Source organism: Nematostella vectensis, chromosome 2 (genome assembly GCF_932526225.1).
Source record: "Nematostella vectensis chromosome 2, jaNemVect1.1, whole genome shotgun sequence".
Classification (NCBI taxonomy): Eukaryota; Metazoa; Cnidaria; class Anthozoa; order Actiniaria; family Edwardsiidae; genus Nematostella; species Nematostella vectensis.
Genome location: NC_064035.1, coordinates 18,424,180 through 18,449,001, shown reverse-complemented (window position 1 = coordinate 18,449,001; position 24,822 = coordinate 18,424,180). Strand labels below are relative to the sequence as shown.

The 24,822-nt window shown below is 37.0% G+C and overlaps 1 protein-coding gene and 1 long non-coding RNA gene across 2 annotated transcripts; one reads left to right on the top strand and one right to left on the bottom strand.

Moving 5' to 3' along the window:
* Positions 1–370: 370 nt before the first annotated feature.
* Positions 371–2,983, bottom strand: LOC125560959. Its single transcript, XR_007306973.1, has 2 exons — positions 2,377–2,983; positions 371–1,544 (listed from the first exon to the last, which is right to left on the bottom strand). It is a non-coding gene; the product is annotated as an uncharacterized LOC125560959 (long non-coding RNA).
* Positions 2,984–5,635: 2,652 nt separating this feature from the next.
* Positions 5,636–23,325, top strand: LOC5509071 (cullin-1). The gene is made up of 24 exons (XM_048723656.1): positions 5,636–6,261; positions 8,041–8,123; positions 8,341–8,417; positions 8,678–8,845; positions 9,332–9,382; positions 9,640–9,730; positions 9,821–9,984; positions 10,629–10,697; positions 10,773–10,866; positions 11,906–12,036; positions 12,740–12,847; positions 13,223–13,329; positions 13,449–13,497; positions 13,590–13,721; positions 13,982–14,099; positions 14,314–14,390; positions 15,016–15,102; positions 18,530–18,574; positions 19,082–19,174; positions 19,510–19,557; positions 19,823–19,896; positions 20,790–20,895; positions 21,188–21,301; positions 22,881–23,325. Exons 1-24 carry the CDS (start codon positions 6,125–6,127, stop codon positions 22,959–22,961), a joined length of 2,304 nt encoding a protein of 767 aa, XP_048579613.1. The 5' UTR covers positions 5,636–6,124; the 3' UTR covers positions 22,962–23,325.
* The last annotated feature ends 1,497 nt before the right edge of the window (positions 23,326–24,822 follow it).

Below are 24,822 nucleotides of genomic sequence, written 5' to 3'. Positions count from 1 at the left end.
CCCAAGGGGAGGTTTAAACCCCCTACCCCCCCCCCCCCATATACCCACTACTGTAGTTTTCATGTACCACAACTGATTATTCAGAAGAATGTGTTGAAACTAAACTTCACAAATATACCTCTTGTTATGCATTACATATTGGTGCACCCACCCTTTGGCCTGTTGGTTTTAGAAACCCTGGATCCACCCATACTGGCTACTCAAAAATTAATGCAATGGAGGCAAATCCTAAATTATTACTGAAAGTGCTTAATTCCAATTTCTAATTTCAAACCAAACCATGTTCATTGACCTATGCTAGGGTTAGGGAGAAATAAATATAACAAAAAGTCAATATGGGGAGAAGAAAAGGGAGAAATGAATGACTCTATTTGAAAAAACGTGACTACTTTAAAAAATATATAACAATAATGCAATAATAGCTTAAATAAGCATATTCCTAACATTCTCCCCTTTCTATTTACCTATAGGTTTGAAATAAAACTTTTTTTTACAGATTTATTATTGAAAAAGCACAGTTTGATCTTGTCTTTATATAATTTACCTTGATGTTGTCTTTATATAGAGTACCTTGCTCCCAGGGGGGAGGGGGGGGGGACTATGAGAAACGGGAGTTTGAGAGACAGGGGTGCTCGACAGCATAATCAATTTTAACCCTAAGGGATAGCACTAAGGGCGTGGTCAACAACAACTCTTACCTCTAAGAGATAGCACATTGGGTGTGGTCAGAGGAATTTTCAACCCTGTGAGATAGCATTAAAAAAACAATGCTGGTTTTAATTTGCTGACGGATCCTATATTGTTATGTTACTGACATTAAAGTCTAAAGTATTAACCGATCAGTTGACTTGTGGTTTATTGTAAAATACATTTCAACCGATTGGGCCACCACTTAGCGTGAGACACCTTAAAAGATAGCAGAATCAGAAAAATCCTAAAACACACCCTAAGAGATAGCAGTTGGTAAGAATTTTATACCGTAAAAGATAGGTCGAGCACCCCCCGTCTATCTTTCTGGAGAGCCCCCCCGGACCTTGCTCTAATAATAAACCCTTCCCTTGATAGAAGTTTCATTAATGTACACTCGTATCAAAGCTACATTCTGACCAGGTTTGCCCTTGCAAAGAAACAAATGATGGATGCAACAGCATTCCAAAGATAGAATGATATAGTTAGATACACTTCAGATGCCATATGGAAGATTAATCTATCACTTATTACTGGTGATACTGATACTGGTGAGAGAGAGAAAAGGAAGAAATTGGACTATATCTTTGATAGAAAAATCATAAGTAATGCAACAACTTGGTTGAGCACTCTCCTAACATTTCCCCTTTCCTCATTATCTTTAGGTTGATAGAAAAAATGTTTTCAGATTTATCATTGAGGGCAAGTATCTTGCTCTAAAAAAGCCTATTTCACATTTACTGTTGTATAAAAGTAAGAAATCCCCTACTATATTATCTTAAGACATTTGCCTATTCTCATGCCTCCCAGCCTTCAGCATCAATCATGGCCCTCGGGTAGTCCTTGGTTGGTTTTACCTAAATAAAAGTGAAAACAATTATTTTTTTTCTTTCAAAACAATATTTTGATAATCTTTACTAATTTTTCACAACTATTTGAATAAAAATAAATAAATACATTAGAAAGTATGCAAGATGCAGACAATATAAAAGCAAAAACAATATAGGTAATAGGGGTTGTATTTTTTATTTTTTTTTTTTTCGAAGAGAAAGTTATTTTGTAATTGTAGAGTTAATGTAGTTATGATAATGTTGAAAAAGTTGCTGTATCTTCGAGAAGACTAAATACGCAGAATATAAAGACAAGAATTAAGGTCTTCTTCAGCAATAAATGACAGGATGATACTTGTCAGCCTTTATTAAATATCTCAACGCAGTCAATAAAGTATAGAGAGAACGAAAAATATCAAAGGATGTTGTTATGCTCAAATTGTTTGATTTAGACCACGAATTCTCAAAGCAAACTCTATAAACAAATGTATAAATCAAACAAGCTAAGTGGCATTGATAAAATTCTTACTTACCGTGAAGAATATATGCCTGAATTTATAGAACGTGTAAGTATTTACGTATTTACCATTTTCATGGCGATTTTCGGTTGAATAAAAACCATTTAAGTGTAAGTTAAAATTATAAGCCAATCGGAATTCAAGTAGATGGTATTTAAGCCAATCAAAACAAGGATATATGACTTTGATATGGCATCTTGACGTCAAACTAAAGCTGGTACAGTGTTTTAGTCTGAGAGATTGGTTATGGAAAAAAACGAACAGACGAGCATTATAAAAGCACAACAATAAAAGAAAAATAACTTTTATATTCTCAATACAAATCTTCGTCTAAAACTCACCTTGGCAGTTTTTTTCGCTTTCTGTTGTGGTTGTGTTCGCTTTTGTTGTAAACTGTGAAGTTGTCGAATTTCTGCTAGCAAGGAACTCGTCGACACAAGTGAATGATTTTTACATAAATATAGACGTGAATGAATATACAATGGTAGTGTAGAGCCTCTATAGTCCTCCTCTATAGTCCTCTTTTTAGCTGTTAGCGACGAGCGGGATTCACGAACACTCGGGTAGATTTTACTATCAACTCGTACTTCAGACAAGACGGTTCCTAAAAGACTTCAGTCCATTTGAATCCGCATATTTTTTCATACTGCCTTTTTTTCTGTGAACATACGAACTTTGAACTAAAAACACATAAAAGCGTAAGACCGAGAGGGGGCTGAGAGTTGCGCGGATGGATTACTGGCTGATTTGTGACACCACAGGGTAACCGCGCGATGACCAAAAAACCAAGTCGCATAGCTTACCATATTTTCTAATGGCCTGAAAGAATTTACAACCAAACAAATATTCAGAGGAAGGATATAGAAATGTCATGATCAATGTAGATGGGGCTAATATTTGAGTTACAATAAAAAAATTTCAATTTTTTTAGTGCAAATGCCTAGAAAGTAATAGCTGTTTTAACATTTCATTTTGGTTTGAATGTATCAAATAACATTCGACCAAGAACTCTGCAAAGCCCTCCCATAACAACATTAGGTTAACTTATTCACCCTTTATAGCTACCAACTCCCTTGATATAGCTTCAAAATACCCAGTTTGTTGCTATTATTTGCTGGTTTGATAAGATGTTGAGAATCAAGGCAAATAAGTCAATAGCTTGGACAAATTTTATACTATGACTTTGATAACCAGGATTTGTTGGTGCCCTGCTTTAGTCTGTTAAGAGAAAAATCTCGACTTGCACCAAAGAAATGTCAGATTCTTAGAAGTTGTGTTAACACCATGCCAAATATATACAAGTATACAAAATGGACAAGTATACACAAGTATATACAAGTATACAAAATGGACCAAATAAGCCCAGGAAGGAAACGACTTGACAACTTCTACCCTGCTGGATCTTGTGGACTGTTTCAACAGTTAGGAACAAATACAGACTTTAAAAAAAAAAGGTTGACACCATTCGGAGGTGCTTTTAATACACTATATTTTGGCAGGCCAATACCCGCAGTTAATATTTAATAGTAAGAGTAGCATGTTTGAAGCTAATATGGACAAGTCCAAAAAAATAATTAACTGAAAAAATGATAATTATAAACGGGAGTTGTATAAACTAAGTTATTTTACAGTAAACAAAAGTCAACAATTAAGCTTTTTGAGTAGCAAAACACAGCCATGAATGTAGCAGATATTATCAATAAAAAGGAAAACTTCAGGATATTTTCCTTATCATTATATATAATTATCTATTACAGCGAAATAACAGACTGTTGTTATTACAGGGAAATAGCAGACTGTTTGAGTGGCAGCATAATCTTCCCCACAAGAGCTTTTCTGAAAGATTTAATTAAATCTTTCAGAAAAGCTCTTGTGGGGAAGATTAACAAGGACTAAAAATGCATTACTATAATGGTGGCAAGTCTTACATAATATGCATGCTTTTATACCTTCCTTGCCTTTTTTGAAATGATTACAAAACGTATTATAGTTTCTGGTCAGCCAAGAGTTCACATGAGAAACGACCACTATAGTCCTAGTCCCTATAATACACATTCTCTCCTATCCTCTCTTTTTTTAGAAAGTCAAATTTTAACAAAGTATTCATAACAGGTCATAAATAACAATTATAAATGTTCGAATTAAATGGAAATAGAATTTACAAAAAGATACAAACATCCATATTGAGGTTGCCTTTTATGTTAGTATACTTTTACATGGATATTTCTTACAATTTCTTTGATACAAACACAGTTCCAGCTTTGAAGAGCTCGTTTAATAAAAATATTTAACAAAAAAAAACAAGACATAAACTTTCGTATGTTACTTCTTATACTATTGTTAGTTAGTATCGAAAACCTTATGGATGATAATATCGCCTCTCAGCGACAGAATTTCGAGATCGATACAAATGATCACTTATTTTGTGCAAGGGCAAGAAAAATTGTCCTCGTAACAACGTTTGAGTCCACTTATGGAGAAATAAATCGTCCAAGGCTAGTAACAGAGTGTTTCTTTCTCTGCGACAAAAAGGATTCAGAAATAAGAAGGCATATGACGACGTAGGTAGACTTTGAAAAGCAAGCGTCGTTTTCCCCCTTCTCGGCCGCCATTTTGGATTCCTTAAGACAAAGTCAATTTTTCCGCCCTGTCATCTGATTGGCTAATCCGCGCGTCTAAAAATAGCCTGATCCTAGGAAACGCCGTGACACCTATATAGTACCAGAATGTGGGGAAGTTGATTGCACCTACTTATGAGCCCCTGCGCAAACTGAATTGCGAATTTTGGTGTGATGATTAGTTTATCCGGTTAATTAAGAGATCACGTGAACTTTCTGGGAGCAAATTAAAAAAAAAAAAAAATCACAGAAATGACTGCGCCCGTCACACCAGAGAACGAAAATCTTCAAATGAAACTAAACCCTTTCTGGAAACAAAATCTATCTTTTTTCGTAAGTGCTGAATAAGTTTCTTTTTGTTGCTGTTATTTTGTAAAAGCCTGAACGCGCGCTAGTTTCGCCCAAAAAGTCACGTGATCTCTTAGCGCAAGTCCTATTTGGAACAACGACTGTGTTAAAAAAAAGTTAATTGCCGAATAGCACTTTTTTTCCCCGTAAAACATCCTTCTTAGCGCAACCTTGAGCAATACATTACTGCAACGCTTGCATTCATAGCCAGTTTATTTTGATCTAGTGTTTTGGGTACAGTATTACATAGAAAATATCAATCCTAGGTCTTCCTTTGTCCCGAAACTCCACAGAAACGCTTACTTTGCAGGTTATCTTCCAAATAAAATGTTTTTGTAAACGTATAAGCCCATGAGCAGCATGAGTTGAAATGAGTTCTTTATTAAATTCGCCTCCCCGACGATATTTTTTTAAGTTTCTTATCAAACTGCTATTTTCTAAACATTGAATGTATGCAATGCTTCCGGCTTTCTATGAGGTCATGAAGTCGAACGTCACACTGTTATAAATCAGAGGGTTGCAATACGGATCTTGCTGCCGTACGTTCTTGTCTCTACATAATGTTCTCCGTTTTACGGGGTCCCTGTGCTTTGGTGTCATCGACATCGGTTTCCTGTGTTTTATTGGATGCTGGTAGACTGGTGTGGGGCATGCTTTGCGTGTGTGACGTCATGCTAAGCCGCCATGTTTTCCCTGGTGTCTGAGTAAGAGAAAGAAATAACGAGAGAAGGGTGGAAATTATAAAAAAAAATATCTATGTATTTAAAGAAACAAGTTGGAAGTAAGTTCAAGCCCTTGTAGGTAATAGAGTGAGCTATGATGAACCAGAAGCTAGTGTTATTTGGACGTTTGTAAGCGAGTTGGAAGACGCTGTGACATTTGTGTGCGGCTGTTTGCCTGGTGAAACTTCAAACATATTTTGTTCCTCTTAAACAACAATGAGAACTCGTAGCATTCCTCCACTCTAATAATAAGAAAGAGAAGTTAAAACATTATTCCATCTTACCAAGACTCCCAAGGCAGGTACACACTTGCGATAACTGGCCAAGACTACTCAAGCTTCATTCAAAAATAATTTAGGAGTAATTACTTTTTTGGATAGTGCCCTTAGCTGCCTAAAGCTATGGCCACACGAGGAGCTAACCCTCACGGGTTACGGCAGATCAATTTAGATGAAATATGGGACGATTTGAAGGAAGGAATCCAGCATGTGTACAATCAGCAAAGTATGTCTAAACAAAGATACATGGAACTATATACGTATCCTTTACATAGTTAACTCTGATTATTGACATTGGTGGTATACATATCATTCTTTAGCATACCTTAATGTCATGGATTTCTCTTGTTAAGTTAAAAGCCAATGTTTCTTTTTTTCCTGTTGTCTCCTACTCTGTTAATAACAAAAGTTGTATCTTTTAGTTTGATACACCACTGTAAATGCTTGTTTTAGTGAACAGCTTCCTATAAGCACTCTGCCTCAAATTAGCCACCCCCCTCTGTAAGGCACAAAATATTTACTCACCCCCTCCTATCCAGTCGATAAATGATTTTCAACACTCTATTCAAGCAATGTTATAGAAATTACTCAATTGTCAAAATGTCAACCTTGATTTAGGACAAACCGCTCCTCTATTTATTATTTTGCCCCAAAGTCAAGCAAAATATTTCCAGGTCAAAGAAACCCAGAAAAAGCCCAAGAACAATTTTTGAGTAAGGTTGTTGGCAAAAATAATAACACCAGAGATTATTGAGGTCATTCACTAGAAAACTCATATCTTACTCAGTGAAGCCTGAACATGGCTTGCTTGGTTAGCCCAATGGAGTGGGTAAAGAAGGGAGGCATGGCGACTAGGAGAAACAGAAACAAGGCATGCACGCTAAGGACAGGAGGGAAAGATGAGGGGGGCTGGGCATGCTTTTTTCGTATAAGCATCCACTCAGTGAACATTTATGCTAATGAGGTAAATCATAATCTGATTGGCCAACTAGCCTTGTGAGTGCTAGTCAAGGTGTCAATCATATTATAGCCAGCGTCAGTAAATAGATAGGGGGCCATTTTTGGCATTGTCACTATTACTTTTTAATGGGATTTCTTTGTTATTTAGCTCTTGAAGCTGGTTGATTTTTTTTGGTTTTGATTGCCCAAGCCAAGGGCGTTAAAAGTACGTGATCTTACATGCAAGCTGATTTTTAGTCAGACAAATTGCATGCTCTCATTTGGAATACTAGGGCAAGAGTCAGGAACAGTAACACACCAGGAAGGGCACAGTAAAACACACTGGATCAGCTGGAAGCACTCCTTACATTCAACCAATCCTTGTCCCCCGACATGTGTGTTCAACCCCTCTTCTTTTCCAGTCCGTTTTCCAGTAGCGTTTGCTACACAGGCTAGCTTGGACAAGGAATTGTCAACTTGCACTAAGATATCACATGACTTGTTGAGTGGCAAATTCAAGCTGAAATAAACACAGAAATGACCACAACTATCATGATAGAGGACAATGAAAAAATACAATCTTTGAACGAGAATGAGCACTTTCTAACAAAGGCTGCTTTGTAACTGCTGAATTAGCTTCTTTTGGCATGTGTGGGCTTGTCACCCAAGAAGTCGCTTGATTTCTTAGAGCCAGGTGCCTATTACCAATGAATCAACCCAGTGATCAAGCATTTATAAGCACAGCTTATGTAAAAGCTGTAACTTTTAAATCAAACAAAAAGCTAAGCAGTTGCTAACAGCAGACTCTGACAGATCCATTGCTAGAATGAGGGTTGACTGCTGTGCGCTGTGAGAAACTTCAAGGCATACCAGGTCAGCAGTAGTTGAACTTGACTGCTTGTGTGGAACTTGAAATAATGGGTGGGGGTTGTTTTCACTCCCCAACCCCCAAAAAAGAAATTAATGACCAAACGCTAGTAGCCAAAAGAACTAAACCTAACATTTATTATAGTTGTTTAATTTCTTACTGTTCGATGATTTGGCTTGAATTACGTGAATCACTGCTCTGAAGTCGCTAGTTTCCTTTGACTATACTTTAGACATGTATACAATTATTGTACTAGTGTTCATCAGCAGTCGCAGTCTAGGGTACCTAAGCAAAAGAAGGCTCCCAATCAAGGTGGTAAGTATTAAAAGTGCCTATTCACCATTGTTATGTTGCTTGGGGGGTTGGATTGGGTTGGTCTATGCAATTCAACAGGGCATTAGCCATTGTCAATGTTGATGTTGTGAATAAAACAAAAACTAATGAAGGAACTTAATTTATTGAAGGTATTTTGTGAGTAAAATTGGCAAAACCTACCATTTTCTAGCTTTCATTCACTTCATTTCTATTACAGGTGCTCAATTTGTTGGACATGAGTTGTATAAGAGGTTGAAGGAATTCCTAAAATCATACCTTCTCAATATGCAAAAGGTAATAATCTTCGATGAACATAGTTAGATGCTCAGACATTATTTTGTTATGATTATTATTACTTTGTTGTTTATTTATCCTCAAGATGTTAGATACCCAAGAATAGGTGTGCATAATGAGCATTAAACTACCAGCAGCCATTTAAATTATGGTGTAATAAGTTGTGACACACTTGTTTTGGTGGGCAGGTGAATAATGCGCCTCTAATGACATACAACATTTAATACCTAGATTCCTAAGGTGTGTGGCTGTGTTTTTAGGATGGGGCAGATCTGATGGATGAATCTGTATTGAGATTTTACTCAAGTCGCTGGGAAGACTATAGATTTTCAAGTAAGGTGCTAAATGGTGTGTGTGCCTACTTGAACAGGCACTGGGTACGACGAGAGTGTGATGAAGGCAGGAAAGGCATTTATGAAATATATCAAGTAAGTTATCTACCTTATATACTTTTACTAACCCCCAACCCCATCCCATCCCATCCAAATAAAATAAAACATCAGATGAGAAGATGGCTTGTAGGAGGTCTCCTTTATTAGTCCCCCCCTCCCCCCCTTAACCTAAATTTGAGTGTGACCATTTTGTTTATCATGTTTGTTGGTAGCTCTTGCTTTTATAAGTTTTCTTGGTCAGAGATGACCAAGTCATGGAACATTGCCTTAAACATTATGGAATTTGAATAAAACCCGTCAAAGTCATATTAAAAGTCATGGAAAATATTATTTCATAACAAAACCTATGGAATGATGAAAGGTGTGAAAAGTTTTTCAAAACTTCTTGAAAAGTCCAGGAAATTTTAAAGTCTGAAATTATTGGAACCCTGTGTAGCCATAAGATATTTGAGCATGTTACAGTATCTCAGCTATATTTTTTGTAGATTTCCATAGTATGGATTGTTTGTGTTTTTACTTCAGCTTGCTCTGGTTACATGGAGAGAACATCTATTCCGTCCATTAAATAAACAAGTATGTACCCAGTAACACACATTCTCAGCTTTATTGTCAGGTGAAATCAGCTTGTCATATACTCTGAAATGTTGGCTTTTGGCTTACAGGAGCTAGCTACTTATACAAATAGCCTGATTTCATTTGTTAGTTGTCTGCTTGTATTTTATATTAGTCCAGGAGCTTTATAATGATAAAGATTTCGCATGAGAATGCATAGTTTCTTTTTACTAGATAAAAGCTTCATCTCTTTACTAAACTTGAGTTTTTATCTTGAGGTCACCAATGCAGTCCTTCGCCTCATTGAAAGGGAAAGAAATGGAGAGACTATTAACACAAGATTAGTTAGTGGAGTTATTCAGTGTTATGGTGAGTAGTTACCCTGTTGCTTCCATTTATTGCTATGTTTATATTGTAGTTGTTCTCAATTGAATTGTACCATTTCTTTTTGTTTTGTAGTTGAACTGGGCTTGAATGAGGAGGAACAATCTTCTAAAGGACCTGCCCTCACCGTGTACAAACAGTATTTTGAGTCTGTATTTCTTGAAGACACTGAGCGTTTCTATACGGCAGAGAGTGTGGAGTTTCTACGGGAAAACCCTGTTACAGAGTACATGAAAAAGGTAGAAGTGGTGATGGATAAAAAATAAGGCCTTGTGCTTGTAAGATGATCCAGACCACACTTGTGATTTCCAGTCAAAAACTTTCACTGTGTTCTGAATTATTATATTATTCATAAATACATGTGAATCCTGGTATCATGTTCAATTTGAGATTCTTTTTTAATTTAAGGCTGCTGTATGCAACTTTTGAATACTTTACATTGATAAATTGAAAGTTTCATTGAAAAGTAATTCTAATTCTCTTTAAAAATGAGATTTGAAGCAAGTCTTTTGTCTAGCATGTCTACCAAATTTTATGAAAAATTGATTCTGCTAATATGAGAGATGCTAGATATTGATAAATGAACCATTTGTGGGACCATTGCTTCAGTTGCACTTAGCAGAATTAAATGGAAAATTGAAAACTTATATCATGGCTAGCCTGCATAGCAGCTCAATGGAAGGGGAGGGGGAGGGGGGAATAAGAAGGGGAGGGGGAATCGGCCGCACACTCTCTTTTTCTTCTCTCGCCCCCTGTCCCTCTCCCTTGAGCCCCTACGCAGGCTTTTTCTTTTCGCAGGCTATTTCATGGCTGAAACTAATGCTTTGTATTTTAATTATGTGGTATTGGGGACTAGTGTTTGATTATGTTGGTGTTTTATCAGGCTGAAGCACGACTGCTTGAGGAACAACGTCGGGTGAATGTCTACCTTCACGAGAGTACTCAAGATGAAGTATGCATACTTTTTTATGTCTAATGTTCTTTTTTCATAACATACTCTAATGTGTATACTGTTTTCTTTTAACAGCTTGCGAGAAAGTGTGAACAAGTTCTTATAGAAAAACATTTAGACATATTTTATGCTGAATTTCAAAATTTGCTAAATGATGACAAGAATGAAGGTAGGTTTGTTAAATTATATCTGTCATAATTTTTTTAGCAAAATTAGAAAAAAGATCACATTAACACTGAATATGGATTGGTGTATTTAAAAAAAACCCTTATTACATTATTTGAAATAATGATAGATTAATAAATATGGAATGTTTTTTATTTACACTTTAACTTAAAAAAGACTGTGCATGTGCAAGCAAACCCCCCATATTTGCTTGTCAGACTACGTACATGTGCACTGAGAGACTATTTGATGCCTTGTTAAACTAAATCAGAGCTTAAGGGAAAGAATGGGCCATGCTTGTGACACCAGACCCATGAAAGGCACTTCTTTTTCATACAATCCTCTGATCAATTTTCCATGCATCAGTGGATTGATAAACTTGCTCCAAAATTGCTATATTGCACAGGTATTTACAATAACTGGATGTGATATAACAACCAAGGATATGAATTAAAAGTGGTGCTTTTCTGAGGATTAATAAAAAAAAAATTGGAACCATGAATAAACCCCTCTTGCTTGATCCTCTTGTTCACAAGCAAGTTTGTACACCTTATATTGCACAAAAAACTCATTCTGGATTTAGTCCGATGTGTCATCTCTTATTTTCTTACTGTTAATTTGATTATTTTTATCAATTACCTACATATTTTCTTTGTCATTTATTACATTTTACAAGAAAACAATTAAGTTACATAAGTCTGACCATTAGCTAAAATACTTCAGCTAACTGTCAACTGCTGTTACATTTTGGTGTTAATATTCCCCATCCCTAAAAGCTGCATTGTCACCAGTTTACTTCCGGAGGTCTGACGGAAACCTCAACCGTTAAAAGACAAAATAATCTATTAAAATCTGAAATATTAAACAGGCCATCCTCTCTAAATTATCAATCACATCCTCAAAGAAACCAACCAATAGACCCACTGCTTTCAATATTTTGAAATATTTTTCTCGTTTTCAGTTAAAAACATTGGTTACATAATTGACTAGAAACTGGGAAACTGGTGACAATGTGGCTTTAAAACCTTGTGTTTCCCTTGCAGATCTCGGTCGTATGTACAGCCTAGGCTCAAGAATACCAGATGGACTCGTCCAGCTGCGAACCTTACTAGAAAATCACATTTGCTACCAGGGTCTTAATGCACTAGAAAAATGTGGAGAACAAGCGTATAATGTGAGTACTCCTGCATCATAGTGCTGACAAAACTCAGGCATACCTGCCATCACTTGACCCATATAGAGTGACATCTTATCAAAGCAAACAACAATTTACAAGTAGAAAAACAATCCAGTGAGGACTTGATTTATGTTTCTAAGGTGTGCTATTATCATTTTTCGTTGTTATTATTATTTTATTATATGTCTAAGGTGTGTTATTATTATTTTATTATGTGTCTAAGGTGTGTTATTATTATTTTATTATGTGTCTAAGGTGTGTTATTATTATTTTTATTATTATTTGTCTAAGGTTTGTTATTATTATTTTATTGTGTCTAAGGAGTGTTATTATTATTATTTTTGTGTCTAAGATGTGTAATTATTATTTTATTATGTGTCTAAGGAGTGTTATTATTATTATTATTTTTTGTGTCTAAGATGTGTAATTATTATTTTATTATGTGTCTAAGGAGTGTTATTATTATTATTTTTGTGTCTAAGATGTGTAATTATTATTTTATTATGTGTCTAAGGAGTGTTATTATTATTTTATTATGTGTCTAAGGTGTGTTATTATTATTTTTATTATTATTTGTCTAAGGTTTGTTTATTATTATTTTATTATGTGTCTAAGGTGTGTAATTATTATTTATTATGTGCTTAAGGTGTGTCATTATTATTATATTATGTGTCTAAGGAGTGTTATTACATTTTTGTAGGACCCTAAGGTGTATGTGGAAACCATCCTGGAGGTACATCATAAATACAATGCATTGGTGCTGACAGCTTTCAAGAATGATGCTGGCTTTGTTGCAGCCTTAGATAAGGTACCTTGAAATAAATGGAGGGGAACTTAAAAGTGAAAAATTTTGTACAAATTAGACCCTATTGTGAGATGCTTCAATGTATTTGTTGCACCTTGTGTTTAAACCACTGTACAAAATGCAAGCACTTGCACAGGGTTTGCTGTGCAGGGAGGGGGGGTGCAGCAGGTGGTCAAGGAGGGTACGCATGGACCCTGCGCACCCCCACCTCATGTACACACCTGAAATGTGTAGTTGACATATGATTTTGCACCATGGTGATGGAAATACCAGAAGCCAAACAGATACCAAAACTCATATTAAAGTTACTTTGGGAGGGGGGGACTTTTCTTTCCTCTGTGATGACGATAAATATAGTAATATGCCATATTTGCCAAGGCCTTTGGCAAGTTTATCAACAGCAATGCAGTAACAAAGCAAGCTCAGGCTTCATCCAAGTCACCTGAATTACTTGCCAGATACTGTGATTCTTTGCTCAAGAAAAGGTAACTCCTTTTTATAGAATGCCAAAGGCTCTCTGTCTGGCATTGGTTACACATAACAATCAGCAGACTAATAATGCCGGATTGTTTATTTTTAGTAATGTTCTAATGTTTATTTTTAGTTCAAAAAATCCTGAAGAAGCTGAACTAGAAGACATTTTAAATTCTGTGGTAAGTACAGGATATCACTGAGCCCTTTAATAATCACTTGTAACTTGTACATATTGGTGGCAATGTTTACTGAGAATCTGTTTGCTTTTTAGATGGTTGTATTCAAATACATAGAGGATAAAGATGTTTTCCAGAAGTTTTATGCCAACATGCTTGCCAAGCGCCTTGTACAACACAACTCAGCATCTGATGATGCAGAGGCCAGTATGATTTCCAAACTTAAGGTAGATACTGCATGTGCTTATTGGCCAACCCTGCCCAATCATCATTGTTGGAAGAATTTGTTTAAAAGCTTGAAATGGCCTATAAAATAATCATGACACAACAATGAAGTACAGTATTTGTCTGTGCTTTCTGTAATATTGTATATCTCCAACTTACGAAAAATATCAGGTGAATAACAAAAAGCACTTTTATTTGGCTGATGAATGCAAAATCAAGCAGAAGTATTCAACTTTTGAGCTCTTTTTCCTCTACTCTTCAGCAAGCATGTGGCTTTGAGTACACATCCAAACTACAGAGAATGTTCCAAGACATAGGAGTCAGCAAAGACCTGAATGACAAGTTTAAGGCTCACCTAGCCAATACAGGATCACTAGATTGTAAGTCATTGTCTTTAGTAGATAATTGAAGTTATCAGAGTTGTTATGCATCTACATGTATTTCAGCTCCTTTTTGTGTTAATTTAAAAAATCTATGGCAGATTACATATGCATGAAGACCTTATTACAAATAAGAATTTAAAAAAATGTTGTACTTGTCAAAAGCATTACCCATGGTTTCTGTTACAAACATAATATTTGATTAATTTTTTAGTGGATTTTACCATTCAAGTATTAAGTTCTGGCTCATGGCCATTCCAGCAGTCGTGGACCTTTTCACTTCCTGCTGAGGTAAGCATATATACAGTACTGCCTATATCATCTTATATGTAAGAAACACACTCTTATTCTAAAAAGCTAGGCTGATATCACCTTAATGAACTACTTAATTCATTTAAATGCTTAATTATGTCATTGTCAGGATTTGAATATTTGTTGCTTCATTTTGTTTATGGAATTTATAGTCTATTAGCCACCTAGAAAATGGAATCTATTTCCATCGGCCAAATAATAGATCAACTTTCAAATCAAATATTGTTAATAAAGTATCAGACTTAAATCGTAGATGGTTAAACTAAAGTGTCCTTGCAAATAGGCTGTTGTACTTGAGAAGTAAATAACAACGAAGAAGTGGTTTATCTGCATTCTTTAAGCCCCCACCTAGAGCCAATGTAATCATGTCCACATGATTCCTATTAGAGCTTTTATAGTAGAGTAAAACAATAACAGGTCTTTCTATACTAACTATATGTGTTGCCCATACTGTATGTTATAGCTCTCCTATTAACAAACCTAATCCACTACTATTTAAAATCAGTTAAGACATTGATTTTAAGGCATGGGCATGTATGAGAACCTATAAGACATCACTTCTTTCTCGAACTTACAGTATCATTCCATGTCTTTTGTTTGGCAGATGGAGAAGAGTCACCAGAGGTTTACCACATTCTACAGCAGTCAGCATAGTGGGCGTAAACTTCACTGGCTCTATCACAAGTCCAAGGTACAATCATAAGGCAAACTCTGGATGAAGCAAGACGAGGGATTCTAGCCCATAGGGGAGGGGAGGGGGGTATTCAGCCCCTGTTTGGGTGTAGGTGTGCCGCCAAGGGTCTGTAACCCTGACCCCCTGACCCCCTTATATGGGATGGAAAAATATATTTCTATTCTGTGTTTAGGACAAAGGACAATCACAGAAAGCTGAATACCCCCAAGTGTTGTGATAGACAATTCATGTGAAATCGAAATAATAAATTGGAGACCCTGTTCAGGACAGAGATGCTTGAAACACACCCTGTTTATTATTAAAAGCTCAAAACATATACCTTGCCTGAGACAGAGGTAAAACTCTACCTTGTCTTGCTGCATGTCTCTGTATATAGTGCATGTAGGGAAGTGCCCTCCATGTTTTCTAGCATGCACTGAGGCAACACTTTGTTTGACACATAACTTTCTGCCCCTTTTTAGGCACATCTAAAAGGTTTGTGTTGTCTATCTTAACCTTACCCCTTTTTGAACAGCAAACCCCTTTTTTACTGTTAACCAGAATTTTATATAGAAGGGTTTTGCGTACAGCTGTTGTAACAATGACAATGACAATAATAATAATAATAATAATAATAATAATAATAATAATAATAATAATAATAATAATAATAATAATAATAATAATAATAATAATAATAATAATAATAATAATAGTAGTAATAATAATAATAGTAGTAATAATAATAATAATAATAATAATAATAATAATAATAATAATAATAATAAAAATAGTAATAATAATAATAATAATAATAATAATATAATAATAATAATATAATAATAATAATAATAATAATAATAATATAATAATAATAATATAATAATAATAATAATAATAATAATATAATAATAATATAATAATAATAATAATAATAATAATAATAATAATAATAATAATAATAATAATAATAATAATGGAACAGGGGCGACAGTGGGCGTTGCGGCGTGTGAGGTTTAGCTCCCTACCTCAAAATGTCTAAAAGGACTAAAAACATCAAATGGACGGAACAAATGAACAAGGACCTCCTCGAATGTAAAAGAAATGCACAGGAAGTGGTTGGGCCGAATAATGCGCCAAGAAACAGGAATGGGGGGAAAAAAGGCTATATCGAAGTCATTTCCGAGATGTGGGAAGCGAAGGGCTATGCGCATCTTGCCATTAAGAATCAAAATTTGCGAGACCAAGCTTCGAGGTTAGAAAAGATCAATGCCTCTAACACCTCTTCGAACACCCTGCTTGGAGTTGTTTTGAATGATAACCCCAAAAAGTCAACTGGATCTAATACAGCAGAAAATTACATCACTTCAAATGAAACCATTGATGAAAATTTTATTTAAAATCAACAGCAAAGCCGAAATGCTAATGAGTCTACTTCAGACACAGATTTACATTTTACTTCCGCTTCAGTTTAATTCCCTGAAGAGCCACGACCTACAATAGCTAATCGATCTGCTATTGAAAATGCGTCAACCGATCAATCGCTGGGACGCCTGCTGGAAAACACCAAGCTGCAAAATTACTCCAGATATGCCGCTTATTGATGTGCTGCCTTCCGAAATTAAGGCGAAGATGTGGGGAAATATCAGTTATCAACACTTTTGCAAAGAAATCATTAAAATCTATGATGAGGTCGTTCATTTCCGTAGGAATATCTTTAATCTACCATCAGGCAAAACTGGCAAACATTTCATTGGAGAATTCAGACCTAAATTCAATTGCTTTGAAAGCCTTTATGATACTCCCTTCATTAATTCTACAAAAACCCTCCGCTACCTCTAAAAGCAAAGAGCATAGTGCGGCAATAGAGCGGAGATTGGCTCTTTGGAAACAGGGTGACTTAAATATATTGATGAAGGAAATACGGTTCATCCAAAGTTAACCCAACTGAAGGAGAAACACCCACCCCCCGCTGAGATCGAAGAGGAGAGTCTCTTGCATGGTCCCACGGATCTTGTTCCGCCAGGCATATTCGATCTAATAGATGAGCAGCGGATCTTTGACTCCGCCCTTAAAACAAAAGGCTCTGCGGGCCCCTCTGGCATGGATGCTGAACTGTACCGCCGAATTTTCTGTTCTAAGAATTTTGCTACAGAAGGAAAGACAATGAGGGAAGAGATCGCTATTATGACTAGAAATCTGTTGAAATTTAACTACCACCCATCTCTACTTGAAGCCTACAGTGCCTGCAGGTTAATACCGCTGGACAAGAACCCGGGAGTCAGACCGATTGTTGTTGCGCCGCATTATGGGTAAAACTGTCCCTTCCACGTTTAAGGAGGAAATAAAGAAAGCAGCTGGTCCTCTGCATGTATGCGCAGGACATAGTGTTGGTGCAGAAGCAGCAATCCATGCGATGAGTCAGGTGTTTTATGAGGAAGAGTCGGATGGAGTCTTATTAATCAACGCAACAAATGCCTTCAATCAGATGAACAGGGCGGTGGCTATGCATAATCTAAGAATCACGTGTAAAGATATTGCTTTGTATGTTATCAACACCTACAGAAGCCCCGCTAGACTGTTTATTAACGGCGGAGAGGAAATTCTTTCACAAGAGGGTAAAAACCAAGGCGACCGGTTAGCAATGCCTTGGTATGCAATCAACACAGTGCACATGATCCAAAGCCTTAGGAATTTGATACCACAAGTCAAACAAGTCTGGCTAGCAGATGATTCTGCAGGAGGAGGGAGCATAGAATCACTTTATCAATGGTATAAGTGTTTATGCCAAGAAGGGAGTAAATATGGATACATCGTAAATGTAGCCAAAAGCTGGTTAATTGTCAAGTCGGGCAAACTTACAGAGAAAGCAGACAGGATATTCGGAAGTGAAGTTAACATAACGCTTGAGGGAAAACGTCATCTCGGTGCGGTGATTGGATCTAAATAATTCAAAGATCAGTATTGTCAAGAGAAAGTGGACAAATGGCTAAAGGAAATGGAGTCCCTTACACAAATCAGCATGAGCCAACCTCATGCCGCTTTTTTCGCCTTTACAAAAGGATCCAAATCCAAATTCACCTATTATCTACGCACCATCAAATAATTGAAGATTATGTAGACCCAATCGGGGACTTGATAAATGATTCTTTTCTTCCCACTTTGTTTATTAATAATAATAATGATAATAATAATAATAATAATAATAATAATAATAATAATAATAATAATAATAATAATAATAATAATAATAATAATAATAATAATAATAATAATAATAATGTTATTATTATTAATAATCAAAATGTTCAACCAGCCACGCATGATTTTATTGCGAGAGATTTAAAAGAAAAAAAGTATGAATAGAAGGTCCCAACTTGTCCTGAAAGTTCTACTGATACTTTTGTAATAATCTGCCTTAAGTTGAGTATATAAATTCTTCCAGGGTGAGCTGGTCACAAACTGTTTTAAGAACCGCTACACTCTTCAGGTATGTTTGTCAGAGGCTGTACCAGCAAAATTGTCATGCAGTGAATGGGGTGGGGCATGGCTTGAAATTCATATGCTGTATGTATGGAGATCCCTTTTTTTAATCACATTTTTTTTGGGGGGGGGAGGGACCACCTCCTTTAACCTTGCTATGTAAGTTTTTCACTAGCCTTAGTGATATTTGGTATTTTAGTTGTTTTCTTGTTATATCTCATATTTTTTATTTGCTTAGCAGTCAGTTGATCGTTTATTTTGCAATTCCTTATTTTAAGTATGGCATTTTGCAATTAGATTTTCCAAAGTAAAGGAGAATATAATGTTATGTGCTCAAGAAATTGTCTCGCCTAACTCAACCATTAGCTTATTGAGTTTGATACTAAGAGACATGAAAAGCACTGGCTAGCAAGTGTATACCATTTAGCCTCTGTAACTGTGCCAAAATAGTGATAGACTTATTCTGTTTATGAACAGAGCTTGTTTAGAAATAATGTATTATTGTTGTCCACAGGCGTCCACATACCAGATGGGTGTGCTTCTTATGTTTAACACCGCTGACAGCTACACAGTGGAGCAAATCCAAGAACAGACGCAGCTCAAGATGGTAACATATGCACCAGTTTATAGCCAGTGGTTTTTCAGGGTTTTTACTTTGTCTCTCAGAAATCCATGTTCTTATTTCTTGTTGCTCAAGAATGTCTAATTCATGTCAGAACTAAATTGGGTTCTTAAGATTCAAAGAATGGGTGCAGGAATGTGTGGTGTAACATATACAAACTGCACATGTGAATTAAGGATTTCACATATTGTTAAAAAAAAGACATTTCGTGCAGGATCATACCAAACTTGTTCTTATTATCGATTATATATGGGTGATATTGTCTACAAAGTGAATTAGGGAAACAAATTGTTCAAATGTTCTTTTTTCATCAACTACAGGAGCTTCTTATCCAAGTACTTGGAATTCTGCTAAAGACTAAACTTCTGGTATGTTTTCGAAGCGCAAGGAACAGATCTTTCATTGTATATCTATATATTTTATATAATAAATTTGTCATTTTACATTTTACAGGGTAAATATTTTGTTATCAGGTTACTTGTTAGACCATTTAACAAAGTAAAGAAATGTTAATAATCAGAATATAAGTTAATCATGAATCTACTTGGTTTGTATACTTTTCTCTAAAACAGTTAACTTTTGAATTTTCTAACTACACTTCCCCTATAATTGGTTTGTTGTTTTTTCCTGTAGTTGTGTGACACTTGTGAAGATGTCAGTGGATTAGAACCCTCCTCTGTACTCAAGCTTTTCTTTGGGTATAAGAAGTAAGTAACACATACTTTGCAGAATGTTTTTAGAAAGTCTTTGGTGGTGTACATTATTATAGTTCTCATGATTTGGGAACTCTCACCAACCAATTCTTGGTTTGCAACCATTAATAACAAAAGCACGGCAGCTATGTTGGTAGTCAGAACAAAAGGAGGGGATGGAGTGATGTCACATGCAACCAAAGGATAACCATTTAATGAATGGCTCAATTGAATTATTATTGAGACTGTTATTTGAAGCATAGAGATCTAGGTTAAAAATGTTGAGATTAATTCAATGAGAATATGGAGCAATTTCAATGGGTATCAAAAATCAGAAAATAGTTTCGGTGTCTTTAGAAACATAATCATGTTGGTAATGCAAGGTGTTTCCATCGAATTATCTTTATTTGAAGCTGTTAAAATTGAGTTTTTTAATTTTTTTAATCAGGCACAGTTTTTCTGAATCACTTTCCATGTTAAAGCCACGTTGTCACCAGTTTACTTCCCGTCAATTACCTAACAATATCCGATGATTTTTAACAGAAAATGCAAAAAATAATTCAAAATATTGAAAGTAGTGTGTCTATTGGAAGTTTCTTTGAGGATGTGATTGATAATTTAGAGCGGATGGCCTGTTAAATATCTCAAATTCTAATAGAATTTTTTGTCTTTTAACGGTTGAGGTTTCCGTCGGACCTCCGGAAGTAAACTGGTGGCAATGCGGCTTTAATTTCAACTCTAGAGACATTCCTGTATAACTTTTCAAACTTTGAAAACTGTTTTTCATGGTGGTGCAAAACTTTGTAAAATCATGGAAATGATCTTGGTACACGATTTTTGGCTGTGGACTGCTCAAAATTCTTATGAATTCTCCCTTAGATATGTTATTTTTTTTTTTTAATTTTAAGTAAAAAACTTCGAGTGAATATAAATGTACCAATGAAGACAGAACAGAGGAATGAGCAAGAACAAACACACAAGTACATAGAAGAAGACCGCAAGCTTCTGATACAGGTAGGCAAAGAACACACTTAGATATAACAAAAAGCCTTACGTGATCATTTTGATTAATATTAATATTGATTAATATTAATACAAATTAATATTGATTGATTAACTTTTTGTCTGTTGAATTTAACCTCTAATTTTGGACAAAGAATCTTGTAAAACAATAGCCCAGGTTTTTGCCAACACCCTCTTGCCTTAAATATATTTAATGATAGTCCCATATTTGGCCTTGCGATTTGTGTGTATGGTATTTTTGCCTAGGATAGCATTCAATGCTGCTACTTTTTCTGGTGTACAGGCTGCCATTGTGAGGATTATGAAGATGCGTAAAATGCTCAAACATCAACCTCTGCTGGCAGAGGTGCTGTCACAGCTTTCTAGTCGCTTCAAGCCAAGAGTGCCAACCATTAAGGTCAGTACTGCATATATTTCCCCTTGTGGCTAAAGCTGTCTCCCTCACTTAGGCTTCAAGTTCCCTTGTGGCTTAGGCTGGCCCATCCCTTGGTCCAAGTTCCTTTGTAGCTTAGGTTGGCCTGTCCCTTGGTTCAAGTTCCCTTGTGGCTTAGGTTGGCCAATCCCTTGGTTCAAGTCCCCTTGTGGCTTAGGTTGGCCAATCCCTTGGTTCAAGTCCCCTTGTGGCTTAGGTTGGCCCATCCCTTGGTTCAAGTTCCCTTGTGGCTTAGGTTGGCCCGTCCCTTGGTCCAAGTTCCTTTGTAGCTTAGGTTGGCCAATCCCTTGGTTCAAGTCCCCTTGTGGCTTAGGTTGGCCAATCCCTTGGTTCAAGTCCCCTTGTGGCTTAGGTTGGCCCATCCCTTGGTTCAAGTTCCCTTGTGGCTTAGGTTGGCCCGTCCCTTGGTCCAAGTTCCTTTGTAGCTTAGGTTGGCCCGTCCCTTGGTTCAAGTTCCCTTGTGGCTTAGGTTGGCCCGTCCCTTGGTCCAAGTTCCCTTGTGGCTTAGGTTGGCCAATCCCTTGGTTCAAGTCCCCTTGTGGCTTAGGTTGGCCTATCCCTTGGTTCAAGTTCCCTTGTGGCTTTGGTTGGCCCGTCCCTTGGTCCAAGTTCCTTTGTAGCTTAGGTTGGCCCGTCCCTTGGTTCAAGTTCCCTTGTGGCTTAGGTTGGCCCGTCCCTTGGTCCAAGTTCCTTTGTAGCTTTGGTTGGCCCGTCCCTTGGTCCAAGTTCCTTTGTAGCTTAGGTTGGCCCGTCCCTTGGTTCAAGTTCCCTTGTGGCTTAGGTTGGCCAATCCCTTGGTTCAAGTCCCCTTGTGGCTTAGGTTGGCCCATCCCTTGGTTCTAGTTCCCTTGTGGCTTAGGTTGGCCAATCCCTTGGTTCAAGTCCCCTTGTGGCTTAGGTTGGCCCATCCCTTGGTTCAAGTTCCCTTGTGGCTTTGGTTGGCCCGTCCCTTGGTCCAAGTTCCTTTGTAGCTTAGGTTGGCCCGTCCCTTGGTTCAAGTTCCCTTGTAGCTTAGGTTGGCCCGTCCCTTGGTTCAAGTTCCCTTGTGGCTTAGGTTGGCCCATCCCTTGGTCCAAGTTCCCTTGTGGCTTAGGCTGGCCCATCCCTTGGTTCAAGTTCCCTTGTGGCTTAGGTTGGCTCGTCCCTTGGTCCAAGTTCCTTTGTAGCTTAGGTTGGCCCGTCCCTTGGTCCAAGTTCCTTTGTAGCTTAGGTTGGCCCGTCCCTTGGTTCAAGTTCTCTTGTGGCTTAGGTTGGCCCGTCCCTTGGTTCAAGTTCCCTTGTGGCTTAGGTTGGCTCGTCCCTTGGTCCAAGTTCCTTTGTAGCTTAGGTTGGCCCATCTCTTGGTTCAAGTTCCCTTGTGGCTTAGGTTGGCCCGTCCCTTGGTTCAAGTTCCCTTGTGGCTTAGGTTGGACCGTCCCTTGGTTCAAGTTCCCTTGTGGCTTAGGTTGGACCGTCCCTTGGTTCAAGTTCCCTCGTGGCTTAGGCTGGCCCATCCCTTGTTCTCTATCGGGCACTCTAACAGTTTCTTTTCACCCGTTCATAGAAGTGTATAGATATCCTGATAGAGAAGGAGTACCTCGAGCGCGTAGAGGGAGAAAAAGATACGTACGCATATCTTGCTTGAAGGAAACTGTTGCTAGATCACCTACAGTGCTGAAACAAGAAAGAAAATGAAGAGGTTGGGTGGACACCCTAGAAGAGATTCCGGCGAATGACTTGAGATGGAGTACAGAGCATACCTCCAAATGCAACTGCCCCCCGGACACCAACACACTAATCTTAAATTTAATTACCTAAAGATAATCATCTTCGGAATTTTGTTGTAATCCAAGCATGGCAATTCTTGCACGCACCTCCTGATTGGTCACCATGTAATGGGTTATTGTTTATGATAGTGACAGCAGCCTTTTGATATTTTACTCATCATTTAGTGTTCTGTACCTTAGATCAGAATTTGGAAGTTTATATATAAAGTATTGTTGCCTTGACTTTTGTACAGTTGTAGTTGTTGTTGTTTTTGCGTGTTCCTCGCTTTCATGAGATGCAGTTCTTGCTCGACATAATCTACAATTTAGCACAATTACCCTTCAGTTTGCACAGATTCCTTTGCTCCATTTATTTCTTAGTCTATTGCGTAGACTATAACCTTTGACGTGATGCTACTTTAAGAGCTAGGTTACCAAATGGCCAGAGTACACTGGCTTGACAACTAAACAGAAACGCAGAAGGGTATGAACATTTGATTAGTTATAATATGAGGTAACCTTGTATAAATAGAACGACCTTGAATATTGTTCTCGATTTTTTTATACTTCCAACAGACAATCGCCAGTTTAATATTCAGGACTCGTTCCGCTGTACGTTCTTGTTTGAGGAACGCAACTTATAAAGAACGACCAGTCTCGGACTTTTGTTTGACACTTGTCGAACAGATTTAAATGAGAACTAGGATTCACTTTGATTATTGTCCAGGAAACGGTACTCGTAATACCGGGAAAGGCATTTACCTTCCAGGGGTTCGTTTCCCAAAACACCCGAGAATTCACGGGCCCGAAAACGATTTATTCCTTAAATTTAAAAAGCTGGCTAATTTCTATAAAATATATGGTATCTAAATATCGTCAAACATCGTATTTTACCACAAAGATTCATGTAAAGGATGATTCCCTTTTTAGATTTGTAGATTTTGATCTTTCCCGAACTTCTCGGGCCCGAAATTCACATGGCTTAAATATTAAGAAAGTTCTCGGGCCTTTTCGGGTAACTCTGGCTTCAGCAAAACTTCGAAAATAGCCCTATTGAGCGAAATCATTTGGAATATGAACCAAGAGGAAGTTCAAACTGTTCTAAAACACGAAAGCGGTTCTCTAAAAGGAAAACATGCGAAATTTTGGGCACAAATGCAAAATAAAGTTTCTGCAAAATAAAGTTTCCGGGCCCGAGAATTCTTGATTTAAAGTATTTGTGGTAAACAGCGACTGAGATAACGGAATTGGGGAAAAAGAAGTGGGCGGGACAACGGCATAAAGACACGTCCCCTCCCTCTTCGGGACCTCAATTAAAGGCGCGTCCTTAATACATAATCCGTAACATAATACCGTAATCTAAATACAGCATAATTTTTTTTTTCGAACAGTCGAATGGATAAAGGGAATTCTTAAACTTCATTCAAAAGCGACCTGACGGGAACTTACAAAATTGTTGTCGGTTATTCGTTATATCCCAGTGAATTTTCACGCACGCTCATTGGGCGATAACGTCCAGTCAAAGTGATATCTGTCCTGTGAGCATTTTTGTACAATAAAAACTCGCTTTTCGTCTGCTCAATGACTCCTCAAACAACCATCACGGTTTTCAAAACGCTTTGAAGGCACAGAAAGAATGTTTTATTTCTTTTATGGAATCATTATCAATATATGTTTTTAGAATTTATCACGAAACGCGAAAGAAAATGCGCGCTCGTGACGTCATTAGCTGCGCGCCAA

Excerpts from the sequence above, each read along its gene's own strand:
- LOC5509071 (XM_048723656.1), top strand. The coding sequence starts at position 6,125 with ATGGCCACACGAGGAGCTAACCCTCACGGGTTACGGCAGATCAATTTA. Across the intron at positions 10,698-10,772 it reads ACGAGAGTACTCAAGATGAA|CTTGCGAGAAAGTGTGAACA; the intron begins GTATGCATACTT and ends TTCTTTTAACAG. Across the intron at positions 13,330-13,448 it reads GATTCTTTGCTCAAGAAAAG|TTCAAAAAATCCTGAAGAAG; the intron begins GTAACTCCTTTT and ends GTTTATTTTTAG.